The sequence below is a fragment of the Panonychus citri genome, unplaced genomic scaffold, assembly GCF_014898815.1.
Source record: "Panonychus citri isolate SS breed McGregor unplaced genomic scaffold, ASM1489881v1 Contig00104, whole genome shotgun sequence".
NCBI classification, from domain to species: domain Eukaryota; kingdom Metazoa; phylum Arthropoda; class Arachnida; order Trombidiformes; family Tetranychidae; genus Panonychus; species Panonychus citri.
The window spans coordinates 1,145,353-1,171,300 of NW_026515509.1; the positions used below are offsets into that span (position 1 = coordinate 1,145,353).

General features: G+C 28.8%; 1 protein-coding gene across 3 annotated transcripts in view; it reads left to right on the plus strand.

Annotated features, from left to right (window-relative positions):
• LOC128388930 (protein turtle homolog B-like) overlaps window positions 1–25,948 on the plus strand; it is an 81,639-nt gene that overhangs the window by 16,119 nt on the left and 39,572 nt on the right. For all 3 annotated transcript variants that reach the window (XR_008325375.1, XM_053348402.1, XM_053348401.1), the window contains exon 3: window positions 17,054–17,380. Coding sequence is in view for 2 of the 3 variants with exons in the window: in XM_053348402.1 (XP_053204377.1) it covers window positions 17,054–17,380 (327 nt within the window). In the remaining variant the exon portion in view is untranslated. The remainder of the gene's footprint in view (window positions 1–17,053; window positions 17,381–25,948) is intronic.

A 25,948-nucleotide genomic window follows, 5' to 3' on the forward strand; every position in this document is an offset into this window, starting at 1 on the left:
TAATATCATCATGAACTCTCAACTCTTGCCCGAACCATGATAATGATATTGAATCTTTGATTATCTTCATGATGAGTAAACTTTTTAAATTTAAATCTTTCATTTAATTTGATTAGACAATCTTGTGATTGTTGTTTTCTTTTCCATCATCATCATCATGGTTTATTTTTCATGGAAAATCTCACAGAATCAACTATCTCTCTCTCTCTCCTAGATTATTTTCACCATTTAGGAAATCAGATTCATCTCAGATTCTATTCTCAGTTCTCCATGAATTTTTTTTCCTCTTCCATTGTTAATTTACTTTCGCATCACTTTCAACTTATAATCAATTTCAGATTTCCAACTGAATCTCCTCAGAATCGATATCAAACTGACTAATATCATCTTCCAATTCTATCTTCATTTAATTATCTTTATCTCCATCACCATCATCATCATCAGTCTCATTCCACCTTCTCATCTTATTAAATTTCCTCATGATCCTCAGCATCCTTAATATATAAATCAGCTGATCTATTGATTGAAACTCTCAACCAAAGTAAATTTATCTCCGAAAAAAAACCAAAACCAATATTAATCACTCGCTAATCTAATTGACCTGGAAAAGATTAAAATTGACATGTTATAATTATCATACCTTTTTTTTCATGATTTAGTTAATTTAAAAATGTTTAATTATCATGCTAATTATTAATTCAAATCCAGTTCACCCTCTAAAATATGAACACTTGTTTGATTATAATCATTTATTATCAATATCAATTTTTGTTCCCTTCATGATTCTTGTTTTATAATATTAATACAATTCAACCTGAGTGGTTATACACCCTGAGGGCATGAAAACAAAAGCTCAAAGATTTACCTGTGCAACTTATTAACTATCATACTAATAGTAAGAATTGTATTAACACAATCAATAATAATGATATTTAATAAAACAACAGCAATTTAAATTGTAACTAGTAAATTTTGTTTCCAGTCTGATTGTTGCAACAATTTCAATTAATTGAAACTGTTTATTTGTTCAAATGATAATTGATCACAGTGATTTAGCTTGTCAATTGTGATTAACAATCAATTAATTAGGAAAAAAAAGAATCAATTTTCGTAAAACTATTGAAAGTTTTTCATTTTTATTATTTGATTATAATTAAGGTAATTAAATGATAATCATCCGTTTACCTTAATCACCTTATAATAATTTTACAATTTAAGTTTTTATGATTTACCAAATTACCTCAAGATTGATAATGTTTGTCTCGCAATAAGATGACGATTGTAATGAAGATGATGTTTGTTTACTAAAAGGAGAGAGATAAAAGTTAAATGATGAGGATGAGGAAGATAAAACGATGATGATGATGATGAAGAAAAAAAATAAAGGTTAGGTTTTGATGGGAAATAAAAGGTAACAATTCACTCACCGATTCGTCGTGCAAATGAAAACGTAAACATTTACAATCTCTGTTAGTTTTATTCATCATGGGCTAGGTTATCATCATTATCATCCTCTCTCTCTCTCTCTCTCTCTCACTCGTCTCCCTCTTCTAGCTCACCTCATCTCCCTTATATATTTTACATCCACCACCACGGACTTAGGGGACCAACGAAATTAGTATTTACATTGAACATGAGCTAATACAATAAACCCAATTCCAATCAACAGGATCTTAAGGTTATTTATTTTTTTATCATCTCTTTCAAATTGTTATCATTTATTTAAAGATTATCATCAAGATTTAACCGTAATTATCATTAGTTGGTAGAAGAAAAATTAATCAGCTGATTGATATAAATGTGATGCAATTGATAATAAATAGAAATACAATATTCTCATTGAAATCATTATCAAGCAACATTAAACAATGATCAATATCTAATACCTTTCTCAAATGATAACAATTAAACATCAACAATCAATGATGATAATAAATAAAAATCAATTTCTCCTAAACCTCATCTATTGTGTTGTTAGTGGAAGTAAATTTTTTCTTCATCAACATTATCATCATTGATGATGATGATCATCTCTCTCTCTCTCTCTCTCTCTCATTTTTACCACTTCTTTCATTCTTAATTGGCAGGCAACAATTTAACAATTGATTGACTGTTTAATTCGTGATTTATGATCGTCTCTCTCTCTCTCTCTATTTTCTTCCTCTTTCTGTGGAAAACAATCAATCTACTCAATTCTGTTTGTATATTAAATTGTTTTGATTTTAGCATCAATCTTTTATCCTCCAATATGTTCATCATCATTATCTATCTTCTTCCTCATCTTTATCATTAACGTACATTTGATAAGCTTGAAGGTTTCATTGGCACGTTGAATACCTTGTGGTGTATTTTTGTTTTGTTTTGTTTTGTTTTTTTCAACCTTAAACACCATTGCGTAGATGCATTTGCAAAGGTATTGCAATTGTGTGGCAATTTTGTTTGCAACCAACAACAAACGGTGAAGCAAAAAAAAAATTTTTACACTGCAAATGATTAGACTCATATTTTTGCATTTTCTTTGCTCATTTTCAGGGTAAATTAAAATGAATTGACTTGCATGGTGCATGTCGATGTACTATTATTACAATATAACAGTGATGAGGATGAAAGATGATGATGATGATAAACTTTGCTCATATTGTTTGTTTGTATTATCACCACGAGTGAGAGCCAAAGCCAGATGAAACATCATCTTTGCATCTTCATCTTCATCTTCATCTTGATCGTTCATCATAATCAAACACAATTGGAAAACCTTTGCAATGGTTTCAGATGATAATGATGATAGAGGGATGAAGATTTAGAGAGAGAGAAAGAGGAAAATAACAGATTCACTATTAAATTATTTGATCATGATGATGAAGTTTTATCTTCATGTTTTGTTCTGATGATGATGATGATGATTTTGTGATATTATTGCAAACCATTTTGATACCATTATGGGAAACATGCACGCACATACATTACATATGCTTACATGATGATGATGATTATTGTACAGCAAATGCAATATAATAATAATAGTATCTTGTTAATCATTAATCCGTGTATTTTTATATCAATGTTATTAATCCTGATTACTTATCACTTTTAAATTGATTAAGTTGATTTGTAAGGGAATCATGAAAATGTTTCCTTATTTTATTTTTATTCATCTTTTTTTTTCACCTCATTTTGTATTCACCTTTTGCTTCTGGTTGTAATTATTTGTATTTGTATCAATGGGAAAACTTTTCACCAATGATGATGTTGCATTAACGTTAATCATCACGCAATCAACAACAACAATTAACATGACAAGGTGAAAGTGATAATTTCAGTTGATTATTACTGTTAATTTAGTTTATCTGTTTTAATATGTACCAATTGTGATTTATGATTTAGGATTAACTGTTGACCATTGTTGGGTTATGAATTAATCTATTGGTTAATCATTATGAAGATTAATTGATTTTTCCTCTTGTTTTTAATTGTATTGACCTTTTAATGGTGATAGACAATAATCAAAGTCCTTTGTATTTGAAAATTAATCAACAATTAAACTCTCATGAGATGAACAATTTATTATTATTACTTTACTATTGAAAGAGTTGTTGTTGTTGTGCTTTTTTCCGTTCATTTGATTGACCTTTAAAAACAATTAAACCAACACAATCTAATCATTAGACTGATTAAATTGATACCAATCGGAAATAATTAGCTATTTATATATCCAATTTTGTCTGTCAATTAACAACAATCAAGTTAATGGTCAATTACAATTAGTAGATTGTTGTTATTTTGGTAAACAATCATCAAACACTTGATCAAAGTTTCATACAATTAATAAAACACAAAACAATTGAACAATAAAACTACAATTTACTATCAATCAGACTTGTATTAAGATTTTAATTGATTAATTGAGTTAATCATCACCAAGCAATTAATAGAAGTGATAAATTATTATTGAAATTTTTGATTCTCCCATCAGAAAACCAATGAATGTTTATATTATACAATTATTTTCAATGGTAATCAGTTAATTGTTGGAAACCCACAAGATTTTAAGTGAACACAAATTGACCTTTCAAATAGCCTAAGGGATAATGGACACAATGTCCAATGTGATTATTATAAAATTGAAGTATAATAATTTAGTATCAAGGATTAGCTATCCCCTGAATTGTATTAGGTAATATTTTAAGATGGAAGCTAATTAAATCCTCTTAATTTAAAGATTATCATTAACAGGTAATTTCTGTACCTTGATTAAAATGATTAACTTTAAGGTGAAACTTGATTATGAACTTTTCTTGGTGTAATTTTATCTCTCTCTCTCTCTCTCTCTCTCTCTCTCTCTCTCTCTCTCTCTCTCTCTCTCTCGTTGTTTTTATCAACCTTCAATTCATTTACCTGAGTAAATCATGATTGTAGTTACTACTTCACTTACCACTCATCACTAGAAAACTGGTTACTTCATCTTCATCCTCATCCTCATCTTCATCATCATTGTTTTTGTATTTTCATTCTGGTTTCATGATTATCATTGCATTAACAGTCTGTTGGATGATTTTAATCATAATTTGATTTGATTGCAATGAATTTTTACAATAATTAAACCATGAAAAATAAGAGGTAAACTTTTTCTTATTTCAATGTTTGTAAAATCAAATTAAAACGGACGAGAAACTTTCCTATTACAACAATTAGTAAATTACTTGTAATAAATTACCTTAACTCTATCTCTTATCTGAATGTACATAATATATATTTGTTAAGAGAAAACTGTTGAAAGAATCAGCTGATTTTCAACTGATTATTTCAACTAATCAATTTAACTTATCTCACACCTTAATCAACATTCAATCAGATAAATTACTTTGATTTCAATCAATCATATATAAGAGTAAGTTAAAGTTTCTTATCATCTCATCACCGAAATGATTAAGTGTGAAATTTAAATTGTCATAAATTGAAAAATGATGAAGCTAAAGTAAAAGTAAAAGTCAAAGTAATTATATCAAACTATTCAATTAACATGAAAATTGAAATGTTATCACAATTAAGGAATCAGAAAGAAGTCAAAAAAAACAAATTAACTTTACCTGAATGAAAAAAAAAGTGATAATCATTTTTCATGTGTCATGCAACAATCAACTTACAACTGATGATAATTAATATTCAACTGACTATCATAGCTCAAAACAATTCATCAATTATCATCATCATCATCATCATGGTGATATTATTACTTATCTACCTGTGAATCTGAGCTTATCTTGAAACCTTAAGGCAAATTGAACATATAAATGTACATATTTAACCTGTGCGGAAAAATTATGGTACATTTTATTGAATTAAGATTTCTGACGGAATTTTCAACTTTTTACCATGAAAATAACACCATTCTGTAGGAAAAAATCTCATCTATCGATTAAGCTTAACAAAAATCTTTTTCGAGCTAGTTATGACATTAGAAATTTGATTAATTAGTCAAAACTTCGAAAGCCTTAACATAAAACCGGTTTCGAATAGTTCAGAATCATTTCTGATTAATCATAATGACCTCATGCATAGGTGACACTTTAACAGATGACAACTTTTATCTATTGATATCTACATCTTTCCGGTTTATCATTAAAAGTTATGATAATTAGAAAATTGAATTTAAAACTCAACAATCAGTAGTGAATTAATCAAATTTCTAATGTCATAACTAGCTCGAAAAGATTTCTGTCAATCACAGATGAAAATTTTTTCCTACAGAATGGTGTTATCATGGTAATTGAAAAATTCAATCAATTCAATAAAATGTACCATAATGACATTACTTGATAAAGTTTCAATTCACTGAACAACATCATTAACAATAACATGATCATGAATAACACTGAACAATCAAATTTAATCAGAACTTTGAACAAAACAAAAAAGGTTCAGGTCAATGGCAGTCAAAGGTTACAAATGATTTTGGTAATTAAATGATTTGCAATTACAGTTGATCATTAAAATAACTTTTCCTTGTTACTAATGAATATCAATAATTAATATTTAATTATCAATTGGGTGAAAATACATTTCCATTAGATTACCTTGAGGGCTTATTGGTGATGATGATAATTAATTTAATCACAATTAAAAAAACTAACGTCTTGTCAATTGTTTCATTTGGTGTTTTTCAATTTGCAAGGGAACAAACTTTTGATTTGATTTTAATTGTTTTTCTTATTGATGATTTTTGCTTAATTGTTGTTGTATCAATTTCCTTGATAATTTACAATTAAGGAAAACTTTTCTTGATTGTTACCTTTTTTTTTAAAATGATGATAATGATAATAGTTAATTGTTTTAACTTATAAATCTGTTGGTGGTGATGATGGTTAATAACAATTGATAGAAGGTGAATCAAAATGATTTAAATGATTCCAACAATTAACTAGTTTCCACACCAAATTATCATCATGATGAAAATAATAATTATAGTTGATTATTATTACGATGACAGGGAAATAATAATCATGATGATTATGTTGATTGTTAGATGATAATCAACAATTTACATTGATTATAAATGGTTAATGTTTAATTATCATTCCAATTATTTTCTAACCATCTCCTTTGTTTCCCTTTTATTTTAATCACATCAACCAAATTGTAGTTGATTGTTGATGATTAATAAACATTTAACTGCAATCAAAATACATTAATAGTTAATTGTTTAACTGGACAACGATAGTAAATGATTAATTTCATTTTTCTCATAACAATAATAATCCAAAAATGATTAATACTATTTAGTTTTTTTTTGCTCAATCAAAGTGATAAATTGTTCAATCTTTTGTGTATTAATTGTCAATGGTCATCTATTGGTCAAGCTAAGAGGTAAATCAAGATATCATGATAATGATGATGATGATCAAGTTATTTTATTTTTCTTATAATAATTCAAATATTGGTCAGTTTGTTAGTTGTGTTGACCAACAGAAAAGGTAAAGTTTGAAAAATTGTTTTTCAAAACCCCTCAAGGGTTTGGTCAGTTTATCAACTTATCTCATCCTCCTTCAGGTAAATTGTTAATTGTTTATTACTATTGTTAAACAGTGTTACCTTTACAGTGATTATCTGTAACTTTTTTTTTACATTCATAACTTTTAGCTAGCCAATGGTCAAGGGCTACTACTGATCACGATTACAAAACCATAATTTGTTACTTCATCATCATGATTATCATTTTCATCTTTACAAAATATTAACAACAGTAAAGTAATAGATTAGCAAACCCACTGACCATTGAAAATAATAGTTGATATAATTTGAAAAATGTAAATTAACTTAAACAGGTAATTTTTCATTTCCAATGTAAAGATTATCATCATCTCATCCTTATCCTCATCTTCACGCAACTGTGTTAATCCCTATGTGATAACCTTGATAATCAACTGTTAACATGATTGGTAAATATTGTTGATCATTGTTGATGATAAAATGATAGTTACCATTGGAGGTTGATAATTAGTATTATGTTTAATTTGTTTCCATGCAAATTGAACTTATATCAATTTACCTGTGTGAGGATTTACATTAATCCCTTTTTGATAATCCACAGGTAAACAACAACAATGTCGATGAAAACTATTCAAAGAATGTTTTTATCGGTCAATTTTCTGCAACAAAATTGACCAAAACATCAACACCAATGTAGAAATGTTTGCCCTTTGTAAAGAGAACCAGTTTTCTTGCTTCTGTATTTACCTTTATATTATTTTTCTTACCTTTTGTTACCTTTTGTTACCTTTGAGGTGATTTTTGTGTGTGTGTGAGAGAGAGAGAGAGAGATTCTACTTTTTCTTGCTATTTATGTGATTCTCATCGTTTCCTTTTCCGGGTTTGAATTTTTGTTCATCAATAAATTCATTTGTTCATTTCTTTTAAAAACAAATGTAAAGATTTCCATTGATCATCATCAAAATATCGATACTCAATTTAACATAATGATCGCGATTATCACTTAAGCCAATTTATTATTAAACATAAAATCTCATGTACTCATAATGAATAAGATATGAACTATTAGATCTTTGCATGAATATCTTCATGGTGTTTATGATACAAGTTCTTACCACTTCCACCACAACTAAACTCTCTCTCTCTCTCTCTCTCTCTATCATGTGTCTTTTCATCTGTGGGTATTCAAGGTAAAAATATAACAAAAATTCACGGTTAATATGATTGTTTATCCATGTGAATATTTTTTTTCACTCTTCATCTCATTCAATTTATATTTTACACTCTACATGCTATTACATTGTTATACCATGATGATAGTAATCATCATTTGCCTTTGACATCGATGTTTATTTTATCAAAGAGAGAGAGAGAGAGAGAGAGAGAGAGAGAGAGATGATACTGATGAGAGAAAGTAAATATTAAATCTTATGTACTTTTTGTTTGGGTTACATTTTCCCTTTTTCCATCAGCATCTCCTGCATCCTCTCCTCATCTCTTGTTATCATGAAATTCATCGCATTTAATGAAAAAAAACACGTGATTCTCATGTAATCCATTTAAATGATAATAAGTTGATATATTTACACTAGAATTTATTTTGATCATTTTATATTGTCCATCACCCACTCGATGATAACATTGTAATCAACCAATTGATCAACATAAAAATCATTTGCAAAGGTAAACAAATTAACTTGATTGTTATTTTTGTCATTTCCATTGTCAACATAATGAGCCTCAAGGGATAATAATGAAAAATACTTGAATGGTCAATATTATTTTTTCATTTAAACCATTTGGTCAATCATAATAATAATGTCATTTTTATTACATATTGAAAATGATAATAATTACCTTTCTCTCTCCCTCTCTCACTCTCACATCTTCCAAGTAAATAATAAGCCTTTACGATGAAAATGATGATAAAGATGATTGGTCATATTAGGTCAGTTGTGTGACTATTTAATATAATATCAAGTGTCCACTTCTAGAAGCTTGACCAAAGTCTAGACTCTTAATATTTGATTTTCATAGTATTTTGTCATCCTCATCATCTCTCCTCTATCAAGTCAATATTACTAACATATTATCTCACTCTCTCTCTCTCACTCTCTCTCTCACTCTCTCTCTCTCACTCTCTCTCTCTCACTCTCTCTCTCTCTTACCCTCCACCCAAATACATGTTCATATGATGATGACCCTCCTCTTCATCCTCATCCTTATTTTCACGCTTAGTTACCTAATTTTTACGCTGTTGACCATCAAAGTGATGCTAAAGTAATAATCTTGATAATCACTGAGAATAAGTTTTTTTTTTGTTTATTCATTTACTATCATCATCGTAACAGATACAAAACTTATCATCATCATCATCACCTTATCCACTCACTTATCATCACACCCATAATTATCATCATCCAAATGTCCAAGATTAACAGGAAAATATGTTACAATCAACTCGATAACTTGATTAACCATAACTAATGATTCAAACAGTTACCAACAATCAATTTTAATTTAGTGAATAGGCAAAGTTTCAATTAAAGAATCGAGGAAGAAAAAAAAATGATTACAAAAATGTAATAAACTGACCACAAATGTTACTATTTGTTTAGATATACAAATGGTCAGTTAATAGTTGACCATTCGAAGTATAAATAAAAAATCTAATATATGATATAATGTATATTTGATGCTTCGTGATGATATTAATGTTTCATGGTAACATATGATTAACTGTATCAAACTGTTCCTGAGTGGTCATGATGATTATGATGATGATAATTCATGTGAATATGAATCAAAAGCAGAGCATCAGAAAAAAGGTATCATCATAAATACACAAAAAAAAAAAGAGAGAGAGAGAGAGTAAAAATACTGACCATAAGTTGATTACAATTATGATTGTTATTAAATTGAGTTGATACCTGACCCAAGAAGAGGTTAATTGTAAGACTAAAGGTTAACTTGTACTACTTAACAATTAATCAGTTTTGTAGATTAAGTATCAATATGATGATGATGATGATGATGATCACATTGAGCTTATTTTTTTGTTACGAAAAACAAAATGATTTAATAGATTATCATGATATTAGATTAACAATCATTATCTATCATTGTTAATCAACCTAAATGGATTTTTTTTGTCGGTTTGATTGTTGTTGATTAATCTTTGAAAATGTTTAATATCTTGAGACAAGAAAAATGTTTCCTTCCATAAGAATCAAGGTAAAAACTGATTCACCTTGTTGGTTTCATGTTGATGAGATTTGCGTGCTCAGGATAATCTTTTTGTTACCTGGATGAATGTTGGATATTAGTAACATTGAAAGAATATCATATAATTTTACTTTTTCTCTTTTCGAATATGAATTTTTACTTTTTCTTCCTTCCAATCTTGAGATATAATTCTGCTCTCTCTCTCTCTCTTTATGGGTATTTGTTGTTATTTATTCGAGAAGAATGTCAGTTGCCATTTGGAATTCATGATTCATTTTTGATTCATCTTTTTCTCTACATTCACATGATGCTCAGAATTTTGCATATAATATGTCACCATGGTGAATACTGTTGGTAGTGGATTCTCACGCGTTGTGGTTTTACCAATTTCCCTTTTTTACAAACATTGAAAAATTCATATTCTGATATCACATTTTTCTCAGTGACTTGGAATTTTTTTCTTCATTTCATTGATATATTATCAGAATATGATGTTGATTTTTCTTTCATGAGGAATAAACATCAACCCTCGACCTATTACCTTATACATCCTTCTCTCTCTCTCTCTTTCTCCATCTTTTTGGATGGAGAAAAAAAAGAAAAAATCTCATGTAAGACAAGAAAGTCATGAGATGAATTCTCAATTCATTGGATGAGAACTGAATATGATATATAAAATAATATATGTCATCGAGAAAATTTTGTTTTCCATTGAAATAGACAAAAAAAAATTTCGAGTTGATTGAAATTGATTCAAGGTTAATACTTATCATGATAATTATCACAATTATATTATATCAATAAAAAAAGCAGTTCCAAGTATATTATCGTTGCTATTTCTGTTTATTGTTAACTAATGTCATAAGCAAACAATCAGCTGATTAAACAAACAAATTAAAATTATGTTTATTGTTAAACAATTGATTGTTATTCAGTTAATTGTAAGCATTTTGTTTACTTGGCAATTTAATAGAATCCCCTTATAATTACAATGATTACAATCACAAGCTCCGAATCCTTGATTATTGTTATTATATAAAAAGGTAATTAAGTTATTATTAAGTTGATATCAACATACATGATCAAAGTGATGCAGTGATGATTATGAGGATGAGGATGCTAATGATGATGACGATGATGATGATGATGATGATAGAAGAAGACATTTCAAAGTAAATCAATTAATGATTTCAAAGCTAATCACGCCTTTTACATTACTCAGCATCTTCATCTTATTGCATTATCATCACAACACCACAACCACCACCACCTCCTCAAAGCATAATCACCAATCGTCTTGTCCCCACCACCAACCTCTCTCCTCTCTCTCTCTCTCCCACCTCCTCCTCATCTTCCCACCCCAACTATAACCACTCCTTGTATCCATTTCTTTTCTTATCTTTTAGTTTTCGATGATTTTTTTTTCTTCTGCCTCTTCCAAGGAAACACTTTACTCGATAATTGAGAAAAAAGCTTCTGCTAATTACCTTGATAACTTAAGATTAGTAACTTGTCTTAATACACTTTTTGACATTGACGTTAAAAGAGAGATCAAAGCTTAATCTGTTATCTTTTTGATTAACTAAATTGTTTTAAATTAAAGAAGCAACGAAAAGTAAGAAAGAAGGAGAGAGAAAGAAAAACGAAACGAAGCTCACATATATAAATCACTTTCAGGGTATTTGAACGTCATTTCAGTTCATCTCATAGGTTATATCAAGAGCTCAGATAAGATGGAGAGATGAGGAAAACTCAACTGGACATTTGAAGTGATACATTTACAATTCTGAGGTTTATATGTATAAAAAAAATAGTTATATCAAAGAGGGAACGATAATGAAATGCGACAGGTAAGAAATACTTAATTGATAAAATACTCAACAGTCGAGGATGATTAAGAGTAAGGTAAATGTTGTAATATAAACAAATTCACATTCTCCACCACCACCACTAATATCACCTCCTTTTCCTCTCCCGCTGTGCTAACCTCAATCAAGAGTGAAAACATCACAGTGGCAATTTCTCTCTCTCTCTCTCTCTCTCTCTCTCTCTCTCTCTCTCTCTCTCTCTGCTTTTACTACCAATTTCATTACCTCTCACATTCTGAGCTTAGATTTTTCTTTCCCTGAGCAATGAATCACTTCTACATCCCACCCACCACAACCATCACCCCTCTTGATCTTATTCAGGATATTTGATTAGATCAAGAGAGAGGGATTGAAATTAATTTTCTTGCATGAAAATGCATTAACACGCTCTCACTCCCCCTGTTTCCACCTTTGCCCACCATCACCACCGCTACAACTACTGCCCCTTACCCACTTTCCTCCTCTCTCAGGTTTACCCACTAAGTTGTATTACCATTGTGAGTTTATCTCTTTGCAACTTAATCTATTTTTCCAGGTAAAATGTTTAGTTTCATGTTTTTTTTGTTCGAAAATTTTTTTTTCTCTCTTTCTCTACCTGGATCATCATGAACATTGAGAAAAAAATAATAATGATAATGAAAAAAATAGTTTATTCAACGTGAGTAAATGATGTGTTGATGATTGAATATCCAATTGAACAGGATACAGATACAATTGGAAAAACAATCAAATAAAATCATTTCCAGCTTCGTAATTGTTTGCAACAAATTCATCATCTATCTTATCATCATCATCATCATCATCAATTGTATCACAACATTTGATGTGATAAAAAAAAGTCCAATTGATCAATATTTGATTTCTTATCATTTCAATGATGAAAATTAGTAACAATTAAATTGATAACGGCGAAATGTTGATCAACAATTGATTCAATTGTTGAAGGAAAAAAATGTTTAATGATAATCAATCAATGGCTGTCGATTTAATCAATAAAAGATTCAAATTGAATTGAATTGAATTTTGAAAACCAATGGTCAATCTGATATAATAAAATGACCACTGGTGATCAATATTAATTTTATTCAAATGGTTCAATTGTAACAAATGAATATAATGATAATAATCAACGATAATCATCATCATCATCATGATCGTGATTAATTGTTGCTGATACCTGTTGTTTGATGATTAGACTCTCTCTCTCTCTCACTGTTGATTGGGAAGATAATGATTTATATGATTACGACCACACACTCAGAAAAACATTTCGGACACAATTAAGTTAATTGCGTAGTTGAAATTATCCATCAATTAGCTTGTTGAACAACAGAAAATTATATACAGTAAACATATTATAACAATAATCAAGTTAAAGACAATTAACTAATAATCATCATCAGGTAAAAGATACAAGTTAATTTGTATCATCAGCTGATAAATTGTTTCCTATCAAATTTTAATACATAAGGTAAACAAGAAAATTGTTGATTAACATAAAGAAGCAATTGAAATGATAACAATCAACCTTAGCTTATTAATTTCTTAATCGATGATTAATTTGATGATAATTAAGTAAATTTATCATGAAAATATTAACCCAAGGATATAATTCAGAAGCCAGAATTTGGAAACTTTCAATTTGAATCAATTTTTGGGTTGGAACATGAATAACCTATGATTCTGATGATAATACAAACAAATTGTGATTATCATGATGATGATGATGATGATGATTATGTCTTCCAACTCAGAATCATTATTTTCATGAACACTTCATGATGTCTAAAAGATTCAACTTAATAGTACCACGCCTTTGGATGACAATTTGAAATGACATTCATTAGATTATCTCAGTTAAACTTTCACCTAAACAACTGAAACAATTTATATAATCATGAGCCAGAATTTTTCATTTCTATCCATAGACATTGTTTCATTTCGGATAAGGTGGATTACGATTTCAAGAGGGAAGTGGAAAATATATATTTATGTTTATATCAAGTTCTGAAATTTTTTTCTTTCTCAATGATTAGCATTCTCATCATCATCATCATCATCATCATCATCATCATGAACATCAACTTCATCCGATTCATTTTGCTTACATTAAAATAAATTTCACCGTCAACGTAAATTTGCCTTAAAAACTCAATCCCTGAATTTACATGATTGAAATGATTTCAACTGAATTCAGACAGAGTAAAGTTTCAATTCTATTCGGAAAAAAAGTTCAATTTTCAGTGGTAATAATTCAATGTGAAGGAAAAGAAGAAGAAAAAATAGATTCGCTTGGGTTAACGGTTCTTTTCAATTTGAATCGATTTTTACATTTGATTATCTTCATCATCTTCCTGACTCACTCACAATAGTTATTAACATTTTCCAATCGTAACAATCATCATCATCATTATGTCAATGATTATGTTAATGGAAGATAAATTCAGAGAGACTGAATTATTATCATCAATTGTTAATTTTTCTTGTCCTCGTTTCTTGCAAATGTCAACAGTTCTCATCATGATAATATTATCCACTGGGAGTATAACCCAAATATCATATTGATATAAGTACTTTTTTTTGGTTAGATAAACAAATTAACTTAAAATGTAACCCGGGAATATATTAGTTGAATTAATCACTTGATTATTTCTTGATTATGTTGATGATGATTTATTAATGTAACTAAATGATAAACACTTAGAAAGGTTAATCAACTTTTTATTTAAGACAATCAATTTAGGAGGAAAAAGTTTTCTCTACAAATTCAATTCTACCTTCATATCTTAATCCATATCATCATCATCATCATCATCATCACCAGCATCATAATCATCTTATTGTTACATTATAATTGTTGAAACTGAATGAATGATGATGCTGGTTAATTGTGAAAAATTTTCTCATAAACAATCAAGTAATCATCATTTTCCTAAAGCTTTCCCTTCAATCCAATGTGAATAAATAAAGTTAATCAAATCACTGGTGAAACAATGGTGATGATAATGATGATGATTCTTTAACAGTGTTTACAATAATTTCTGTTACTTGAAAACCCTCGAGGGTTATCCCATAAGATATACATTATCTTGCGAGTTGTTTGACAAATTGTTTGATTAACAAGTGATGTTACCTTTTTGATTGTTATCTCCATAGTTGGAGAAAAAAAAATCATCGAATAGATTAAGCTTGATGATAGTTATCATCATCATCATCATCATATTAATAAGAATTTCTCTCTCTCTCTCTTCATCTTTTTCTCCCTCATTCTCGTCTCTTTCATGTTCAGCTTTCATTTCATCATCATCATCTTATTATCATGATAAACACACAGAGCAAAATTGTTGACAATCAGCATAATAATAATGATAAAATGTAACATGAGTGACATTTTCGTTGACAGTTTTGTTTTGTTTGTCTCACTCTCTCTCTCTCTCTCTCTCTCTCTCTCTCTCTCTCTCTCTTAGTCTATCTTATTGTGTCATTCAATTTATGCCGTTGGACTAATCTTGTTGTTAGTTAATCACAATATTTGTGGTTACCCGTGAGAAAAACACAATCAACACACTCATTCAAATATTCAAAACTAATTACAAATGCTTGTAACTAATTATCATGTTGAGCGCCAAAAATAATCAACATAATTAGTAAATTGTTTTGGTGAAAAAAAGAGTCTCCATCATTTACTATACAATCTGACAATTAATTTACTCTACAAAGTCAATAACTAATTAATTCATGAGTTTATTTCAAGTAAAACTATTAATTGTAATTTGCAATCAGTTTAATTGCAAATTTATTTACCTTTTTCCATATATATTGAAATTAAATTAATTGAGAGAAATTTTTTTTTTCTCCTCTTCTTTTCATATTCATCATCATTCTGATTTTCATCATGATGATGAGATTTTCATTATTACCAATGTTTATCATTTCCTTTTCCCGTTTGTCAACTCACCTTGTTCATCATCCTCATCATTTTGAATCCAATCAACTTTGACACTAGAAAAACTTTTATAAATGAGTTTTGAGAGAGACAAAAAAAAAGATAATAATTAGCTGATTAAGTGAATCTAAATTGTCAAGCACAATCAACGAGTAGACAACAAAAACAACAAAAAAAGCTAAATTAGTTAATCAACAATAATTAGTTGATAACCATTGGAAATTGTTGTTAACCTAATTGCTTGACAAACAGCCGATGTGTTAACATTACGATTAACTGTAAATATTTGGGAGAGAAAAGTTCTGACCGGAAATTTGGACATTTTTAACTCTAATGAAGCAATTTAAATCCATCATCATTATCATTAAGATGTTGACAATAGACTATCAAATGGCATCTTTATGATACTTGAACAATGAATATGAATACATGATAGATACTCCATATTTCCGGTAAACCAATTTCCGGTTTTTCCAAGGAAGAAGGGAAAAAAAATCTTATATACACACATTCATCTTATTGGAGGCATAAATATTACCATGAAAGCTGAATTGCTCATGGTAATAAACAGTAATGATGATGAATATTGAAAAACCATCACAATTTCAGAGTTTTAAAAACTGAAATGGTGAAAAATTGAACAGCAACAATCAAATAAGCAACCGGATATATTGCTGTTAAAAGTGATTACAATTAACGTCAACGTTGATGAATTAGTTTTGATTGTTAATACATAATTACAAATAATCGTAATTGAAATGTTCCACCTCGCCTTGAGAGAGAGAGAGAGAGAGAGAGGGCATAACCCACCGGTGGGTAATCCGTATGTGCTAAACAAAAGTGTCACTTTATGATTGAAAAGCATTGATGATAATTACGATTAGTGTTTCCAAATCCTGTTGAATGAATTCAAGAAAACCAGAGTGATAAATGTTGAGACTTTTACAATAATAATAATAACTGAATTAAATTAAATCCTAATCTCATGTTAATCTTGTTGTTTATTTGATATTTATTATATATACAGTTCCACCCGATAAGCCAATTATTACTGATGGTAAATCAGTTGAACCTTTGACATCTTTAATAGGACCTTTTAATGAGGGTGAAAAATTAAGTTTACAGTGTGAGGTTAACGGTGGTAAACCTCGTCCCACCCTTACCTGGTGGAGGGAATCAGTTTTACTTGATGATTCCTATGAAATAATATCTACTTCCGGATCCGGACTCATCAGGAATATCCTTGAGATACCAGTACTTCAACGTCATGATTTAATGGCTGTGTTAACCTGCCAAGCATCAAATAATAACATATCATCACCCCAAGTGTCAAGTGTCACTGTTGATTTAAATTGTAAGTTTGATAATCTCAATTGATTTAAATAACAAGTTAAATTGTATTGCAACAAATAGAAACCCATTTCATTAATTCATATATATCTTTTTGAATACTGAATAATTTAATAACTGTTGATTAATTTCTTGCTGTTTGTTGATCAATTTGTTTTAAAAACAAACAAACAGTTAACTTAAAAATCATCAATCTTTCAACCAGATTGTTGATTAATCAGCATCTTCATAAATATTATCATGATTAATCAACTAATCATGATTGTTGATGAACAGTAAAAGTTTTATATTTGAATACAATATTAATAATAGATAATCATTTTCATCGCAATTTAAATCAATCAATTATCTCAATATTCATCAATTAATCTTTAATTGTTTACAATATGAAGAGATTAGATAATCTAATATCCCGAATCAATTGGAAACAAGAAAACAATTTCACTCGAAATACAAGAAAATAGCCTAAGGGTAATTACCTATTGATTATTAACTATGATTATGATGATTATGATTTTTTCTGTCTATCTATTGATAATCATACCCAAATATCAACTCTTCTGGTGGGCTAATTGTAGTTTTCGGTAGGAAGGTCAGTCCATGTTGCTTTTACACGCAAAATTTGATGACCACCATCGGAATATAAACTTTACCTATTATTATGTTTACCTTTTCAAACTTCACCCAAAAACTTTTACCATTCACTTGATACTTACCTGGACTGTTTTTTTTTACCATAGGTACTAATTAGATCCATAGGATTTGATTGTTTCCTCTGTTACAATTACCTACTAGTCTTTATTTTCCAGGTAAAAGTTATTTTCATGGTACATTGAACCGATCCCATGATATTGAATTGTTACATTTTCCGTTTATTATGATCCACAATTTTGGGCCACCCTGAATACTAAATTGTTTTTCATCTAATTGTTTACAATTAAACATTCATATTGATTTAGTTGGTTGGATAATGATGATTATTAATATGATGATATGTAAACTTTGATTGTTTATCGATAAGTTTTATATTCTTGTTGATTGTTTCTTAAGCCTTTAGTGTTTAGCAATTTGTTTCTTTAATTGTTGACACACAACCAGGTAAATGAATTAGATTAAGATTAATGATGATGTTAATTAACTTTGAATGAGAAAACAGAAAATTGTTTCGTTTTTATTATTTTCAATCTTATTAATTTAGCAAAAAAAAAACGAACTTACAAAACATTCAAAATCAACTTTGGTCTTCATTTAGATGAAACTTTTAAATCAATAATTTCCAATGTTTAATTATAAATTAGTTAATCAATCAACTTGAAGTTAGAATTGAAATTAAGGGAGTAATTAAGATTTGTTTTCTGCTTTACTAATTAATGGTGATTGAAAACTTTTGGATACTTATGATTAACAATTAAGATGTTGCCATTACAATTTGATACTTTTAAAGGTTGATTATTATTTCAGTTGAAAATTTATATATAACATTAGATGAAGATGATGAAGGTAAACCTGATGATGACCTTAGGGCAGTTTGAAGATGCTCAAGATTATAAGGTAAAGTCTATGGGAGAGAGAGACTTATGTTTATTAGGTAAGAAAATGATAATTTTCTTCCCAAGAGAAGATAAAAGAGAGAGAGAGAGAGATAACTAATCCACTTTAATATCATCATTATCATCATCAGTAGACTTGTTATGTCTTCCTCATCCTCATCATCCCAATTGATTGAGAAAAAAATACCTGTGATAATTTCTTGAAGCGTTAAAAAGCCAATCCTATTTTTTATCATCATCTTCATCCTGATTATCATTATCTTCCTAAATTGTTATCATTACATGTTGATAATTATCAACAAATTCATAATCATTTGTATTTATATATAAATGAACAAAAATAATGATAAAAGTAAAAGTAAAATACCCTCGAGGCTTTGAACATGTAAAAGTCAAACAATCAACATTTAAGCAAAGTGAAAGTGTATAGTCAACATATTATTCAATTGGTAAATAGTAAATATCAATATCTTGACCATTTATTTAATGTCCAGGGATTAATTTTGTTTCTCCTTCCTTTCAAAATTCTGATGATTATCACTTTTAATCTGGTTCATTTGGATTTAGGTGATTTTAATCATGATTATCATCAGATTATCATCAACTTTGCATAATAATAATTGAATCTTTCAGTTCCCTTGTTTATATTATATGCTACATGTAATTAAATGTTATCATCAGTAAGATGATGATTATTATTATTATTTTGAAATCTTAAGGGTAACAATTAGGTTCAATTATCATCACATTTCATGATGATTATGCTTCACCTTTATTGTTGACCAAGCCTTTAATGTTTAGATATTGTAATTTAAATGTTACCTGTAATTATCATATCTTAACCTTGTTAGTTTAAATCACGTTTACAGAGTTAATTGTTATCAATTTAATCACTACATTCAATTAGAAATCCTTAATGTGTATATATACCAGTATCATTATCATTTAGCACCATCATCACCATCATCATTAGCACCTTGTTTAGGTAGATTAGAACTTTTTAGAACTTTTTAGAACTTTTCTTTTTTCTTTATTTTTTTCTAATACATTTCTTAATGTATTCTAATAGTTGATTTGGAATGAGAAAATTTTCCTTCCTAAATCTGTCAATCATCAATTTCTCATCACTCTGATTGTTACTTTTCATATGAAATTTTGATTAACTTTGTAAACTATTTTCACTTTGATTATTTTTACCTTTTCAATCATCATCATCATCATCATGATTGTACATTCATAGCTTCAGGGGGAGTTTGATTTTCATCTTTCTTTTTTCATTCACCCTGACACATGGAAACTGGAATCTGGTGAACTGAATGATAATATTGACAATTGACAACAATCACATATTATTATCATTATTGTTATGTGATCATGAATAACTCAACTCTCTCTCTCTCTCTCTCTCTTGCTGATTGTCATCGCCATGTTATCATTATTGTTATTATCATGTTAAAACATATGATGATAGTGATGATAAATGAAAAGGACAAACATGATGTTGATGAAGGGGATGCTAAATGTTAAGAAATTGACATTTATTCAAACGTTGATGATAATTCGTATTTTTATCATTGTTATTTAGGAGACACCAATACAAATACACACAGGGAATGAGAGGGGAACTTGATTCAGAATAATAATAATCTCAACTTTCGATTCTATTTAGAACTGTCTCCATTTCTATCTACAATGTATCTTTTTGAATGGATGACAATTGATCAGTTCGAAGTCAACGAAGACTTGATTTTATTCATTCTAATGGTTACATTGAGTTGGAATCTTTTTCTCTTTTCTTTTTTATCTTTTCTCTGTTTTCCAACTTGCAATTGAAATTCAATTTTCTTGTTCGTTTTTTCATCTTCTTCCTCTTCATCTTCTGTCCAAATGAAGGACATGAAAGTTCATTTCCAATCTGTTGAAGGAAATCTCATGTTTTTCCTTTTGCTCTTCCATCATCATCTTCTTCAAGTCATCTTCCAACTTCATGTCTACAGGGCATCTCAAGTTCAGAACTTTTTTTTATATCTTCTAATAATAATATAACTTTTCATCTATTCTTTTCTCCCCCCTGAAAGAAAGTTACTATTATCATGATTATGTTTATTCTTTGTAGGTTAATATTCACTCTCTTTTTGCTCCTTCATCATCTTCATCTTTTTTTCTGCAGGATCATCTTTTAACCATGAAACTCAGATTCATTTATCGTTTCATTAAATTGACATTAACAGGAGAGAAATGGATAGAGAATAGAGTGAATAAGAAAAAAAAAAGAAAATTAGAAAATGAACTTTCATTGAAACCTCATGGAAAGATGTTGTTTTTGATGATGATTATGATGATAAGGAAGGAGATGGAGATGGAAACAGTGAGAAGATAAAAAAAACGAGCCACAAGCAAAAATTTTTCTTCTTGTGTAATAATACAATCAGTTCATGATGTTACCATGTAAAGGAAAAAAAAATGATAAACTCATGGAACTTTGAGTTCAGTAGCTTACAGATTATTCATTGAATTTTTTAATCCATTTCTTAGCCTGAGGGTGTAAATTTCAATGAATCATCATCGTCAGTTGAGTCTAAAAGATGCTCAGAAATTTCATCATGATGATAAATATTTTTCCATCGTTATTATAATCATTATGTTGACAAACACTTTTTTAATTAGATGAGCATTTTGAAGCTTGAGAGAGAGAGAGAGAGAGAGAGAGAGAGAGAGAGATGATAATTATCATGATAATGATGATGGTGCTACTGTAGAGAGTGGGTAATGATGATCATCATGAAATTCACCCTAGAAAACAATGGAAATGAAAAAGAATAATTTTCTTCTCTTTTTCTATTTTCATTCAATTCGCAAGGGAAAAAAGTGAAACAAAATAGTTTTTTTTTCTATTCCACTGAATCATTTTATCTTCTGTCATCATCCTCATTATAATCACTTTGTTTTTCTATACAAGTGTAAGTTTAAGATTTTCAGATGAGGATTATCGCATCTTCATTCAATCAGCTAATCTCAAAGGAGAAACCGAATAGTTCATGAGGTTTTTAGGGTAAAACAAGAGTTTCGCTCAAATAGAGAGAATAATCATCTTGATTATCATTCTTATCAGAATCAATCATCTCTTTATCTTTAAAAAAAATTACGAAACAATTTCCTTAATCCATAGAGTTAATCCTTCTCATTCTGAAAGTTTCCAATCTCAAGGTTGACCTAATTTACAAGGTTAAAAGAACTTAATGAAATTCAAGTTGATTAATTGTCATCTCATTTCTTACCTGTCATGAAGATCTCCACCTACCTGAGAGAGAGAGAGAGAGAGAGAGAGAGAGAGATCTCCCTCTCCCTCTTTTCTAATCAATATTTACTTTCCCTCTTTTCATTTTTCAATTAACTAATTTAAAAGATTAACCAATTTTCAACTCTTTCAATTTAAAGGCCCACAGCAATTTAGCCCTCAGGCTGAATAATCATTTTGTTTTTACCTCCCTTGTTTTTTTTGGTTACTATTCATGGGCTAATAATACAAATTATAATGATAATCATCATGAAAATGAGATGATTTGAAACTTAATGAACCCTGAACAAGGCAAGAAAAAAAAGTTCAGGAAAAACATTCAACTAACATGATAATGTTTTATGGTTTTTTGGTTGTACTCGAAAAGTTCATGAGTTTTCAGAGGGGGCAAAGTGAGATAACTCCGAATGAGGAACACATTAAAAACTTGAATTTATCATGAAAAAGCAAAGGGGGAAATTTAAGTTCTAATAATAATTGAAACTTATTTCATTTAATTTGAAATTTAGAAACTTAAACGCCCAAGAAAAAGTTCATCATCTATCATGTGTATCATGAACACGATGATAGCTGAAGATGATGAAAATGTTGAAATTAAATAAGGAAAAGTTATTTAAACGGTTAATTGTTGACGATTATTATCATGATAAATTTACATTGGAATTGTTTGATTCCCATGAGAAGCAATTGTTATGAAAGTAGAAAAATAAAAGTTCTGAAGAAAAATGAAAATCATGAGAAAGATAATAGATTCTTATTGGATAAGGTAAAGTTTCATGAATTTTTATTATCATGAAATTTTCAATATGCAATCGATTCAATTATTATTATTTTATATTTTTCCAAAGATCTCTCAGAGTATTTGTTACATTTTGTTTTCTTTTTTATATTTTCTGTTGAATTTCATGATAGACTTCATGATGATGATCATGAAGTTGAACTGGGATCAGTTTGACCTGGAATATTATATTGAGATGATGAGGAAATGATGATAACTGTCAATCGTTATCATTTTTCATCAGAAAATCACAATTGTTATGATTTATCATGACGATTTCTGTTCCGATAATGATGATGATGATTCGATATGAAAGAATATTAACTTTTCTTCTTCCCTGAATCAGAATTTATCTATTCATGTACCATTTTCACTTCTCATGGTGATGAGCTTCATGTCAGGACAAATGATATTACAATTGATAAGTTTTCAATTTCCTTTTCCACCTCAGCCTTTAACCAGGGGGATGAGTTTTGTGTATCATGAAAGCTCATTGTTTCCATAAATCCCCAAAGCAATTTCAAGTAATATTCAATAATTTATCAATCTCCATGAATAGAAATGAACTTTATTTCCATGAGATAAAAAATTCATGATTCGAATCAACTTTATCTTCATGACCTGTTAACCTTTCCTTTCGCTATCAACCATCATCATGCAACAGAAAACTAATCAATTCTGATCAATGAAACTAATAGAAGGATTTTCACTTTCAATTTCTAGTGTCCAGTTCATCTGATTCCAAACCGATAAACATTCATGGGGATATTTATCATGTACATGGTTATCGTTTGTTGAGCTTTGATCAGCATTTTTTTTCATCTCCCCTTTTAGTTGATCTTAATTTTCATGATTGATGTGATTTATTGTCTCCCATGAAAAGATTCATTTTTTTGCTTTGCTTTTCCTCAGTTTTCATATAGTAACTGGTTCAGGGGGAGTGAGGTTTATGTCATTTCCAGCACTCATAAGCAGTTTTCAGGGGAAAATTCTGATTCGAGTTAAATTGATTGAGACATTTTTTCATATCTTCATGCGTTTTTTTATCCAGGGCAAGAGAGAGAGAGAGAGAGAGAAAGAGAGAGAGAAAGAGAGAAACTAACAAAATGAATTGAGTAGACGATGTTGATTATCATGAAGGAAAAAAGTTCGAGATAAGAAAAAGTCGAGCTTGAACTTTTTATTTCATCTATTTTCGTTGACAATTTTCAGCTAAATGTTCAAATTATCAGCATTTATTAATAATAACCACGAATGAATATTTGCTTATCTAAAGAAATTCAATAGAAATTCCAGATTTACCATGAAAATGAACTAATTCTTATTCTTTTATGGTTATTATTAAACTCGATGAGAACTTCTTGTTGAATAAAAAGTGTTCAGTTTTATTGTTGATAAAAGTTTCTGATGTAAGAGCCTCATGGGAACTTTGATAAAAAAGGCATCAACTATTTTACGAATAGTTTTTTTCCATGATAATAAATATCATGATAATCACCATGAATGGTAATAATATACTGTCAGAATTGAAGATTTGATCAGAAATGAATCTATTGCTTCACCTTTTTTTTTATTTCTTCATGATAACAGGTAAATTTATAATCTCTTTCTCTCCTAGAATTGACTTCATCAGATGATAAACATGATCAGAAAGATGATGATGATGATGATGATTTGACACTAATCATTTTTGAAGATAGATAAAGATGAAGAGTAATATTTACCTTTGTTTTTCTTATTCTCTGTTTGATAAAGAGCAACAATTTCATCATGGTGACCCTGCACTTCAATATTCATGATAATCATGAATATCATTCATCATGAAAACTAACCTGATAATGTACACACATCCCAGAAATTTTCACCTTCTCCCATGAGAAATTCAGAACCGACTGAATAATAATTTTACCTTTTTTATTATTATTATCATTTTCTATTACAACATAATAATAATCGCTTAATATTATTCACCTTGATTCTTATCATGCAATTTGAATCCATTATTTGGTAACTTATGGTTTCCATGGAAACGAACTGAACAAACTTCAGCATTTTTATATTCAATTCAGTCAAATATTATCAAATCAAATTGACTCATTTTTCTGACAATTATTGAAATGATTTCCGTTAATCAACATTGACTATTCATTTTAATTAAAATACTTGTTGATGATTAAGGTCAGTTACATAATTATAAATACATTTAATTGGTCAATATTAATGAGATTGTAACTATTATTATTATATGAATCAATATGAACTTTTTTCAATCTTAATTCAGTTGTCATTCAATGTCAGGGTGAAAAAAATTGATTATAAAGATGAAGATAATGATGAGAGTGATTGAAGATGATAAGAGTTGGGTGTGTCAATCACAGGCCATAAAATGGTCATCATATTGTTATACTGACCATTGAATCCAACAAAAACAGGATCAGAATAAGGAAAATATAATTTTTCATCTTCAACCTGAGGCTTTTTTTTTCATTGGTCATCAATTGGTCATCTCATTTAATGATAATTTATCATAATGTTGTTGTTATTATCCAATTGAATTAATTGATTGGTGAAAATCTGAAAATGATTTACAATTAATTTCCTGGGTCAAAAGTGAAAAAAAAAACAAATTCATTCAATTGAATCAAAGATCAACTTTCAATCAAATTGATTGTTAGAATCATCATATTATTATTATTATATTTTCCAATGTGTTTATTGATTATGATCAAATCTACTCAATCATTGATCAATGTGACAAACTGAATTAAATATTGTGTATGTGTGTTGATTGTATTATTAATTTGATTGAATTTAGGTTGATCGTAAATGCAAAGTTTTTTTTTATTTTAATCATTTCATCAAATTGGTAAATTCTGGTAAACAATTAACAAATCATCATCAGTCTTAACACTGAGAATGAAACTAAATTAACAACGTTAATCAATT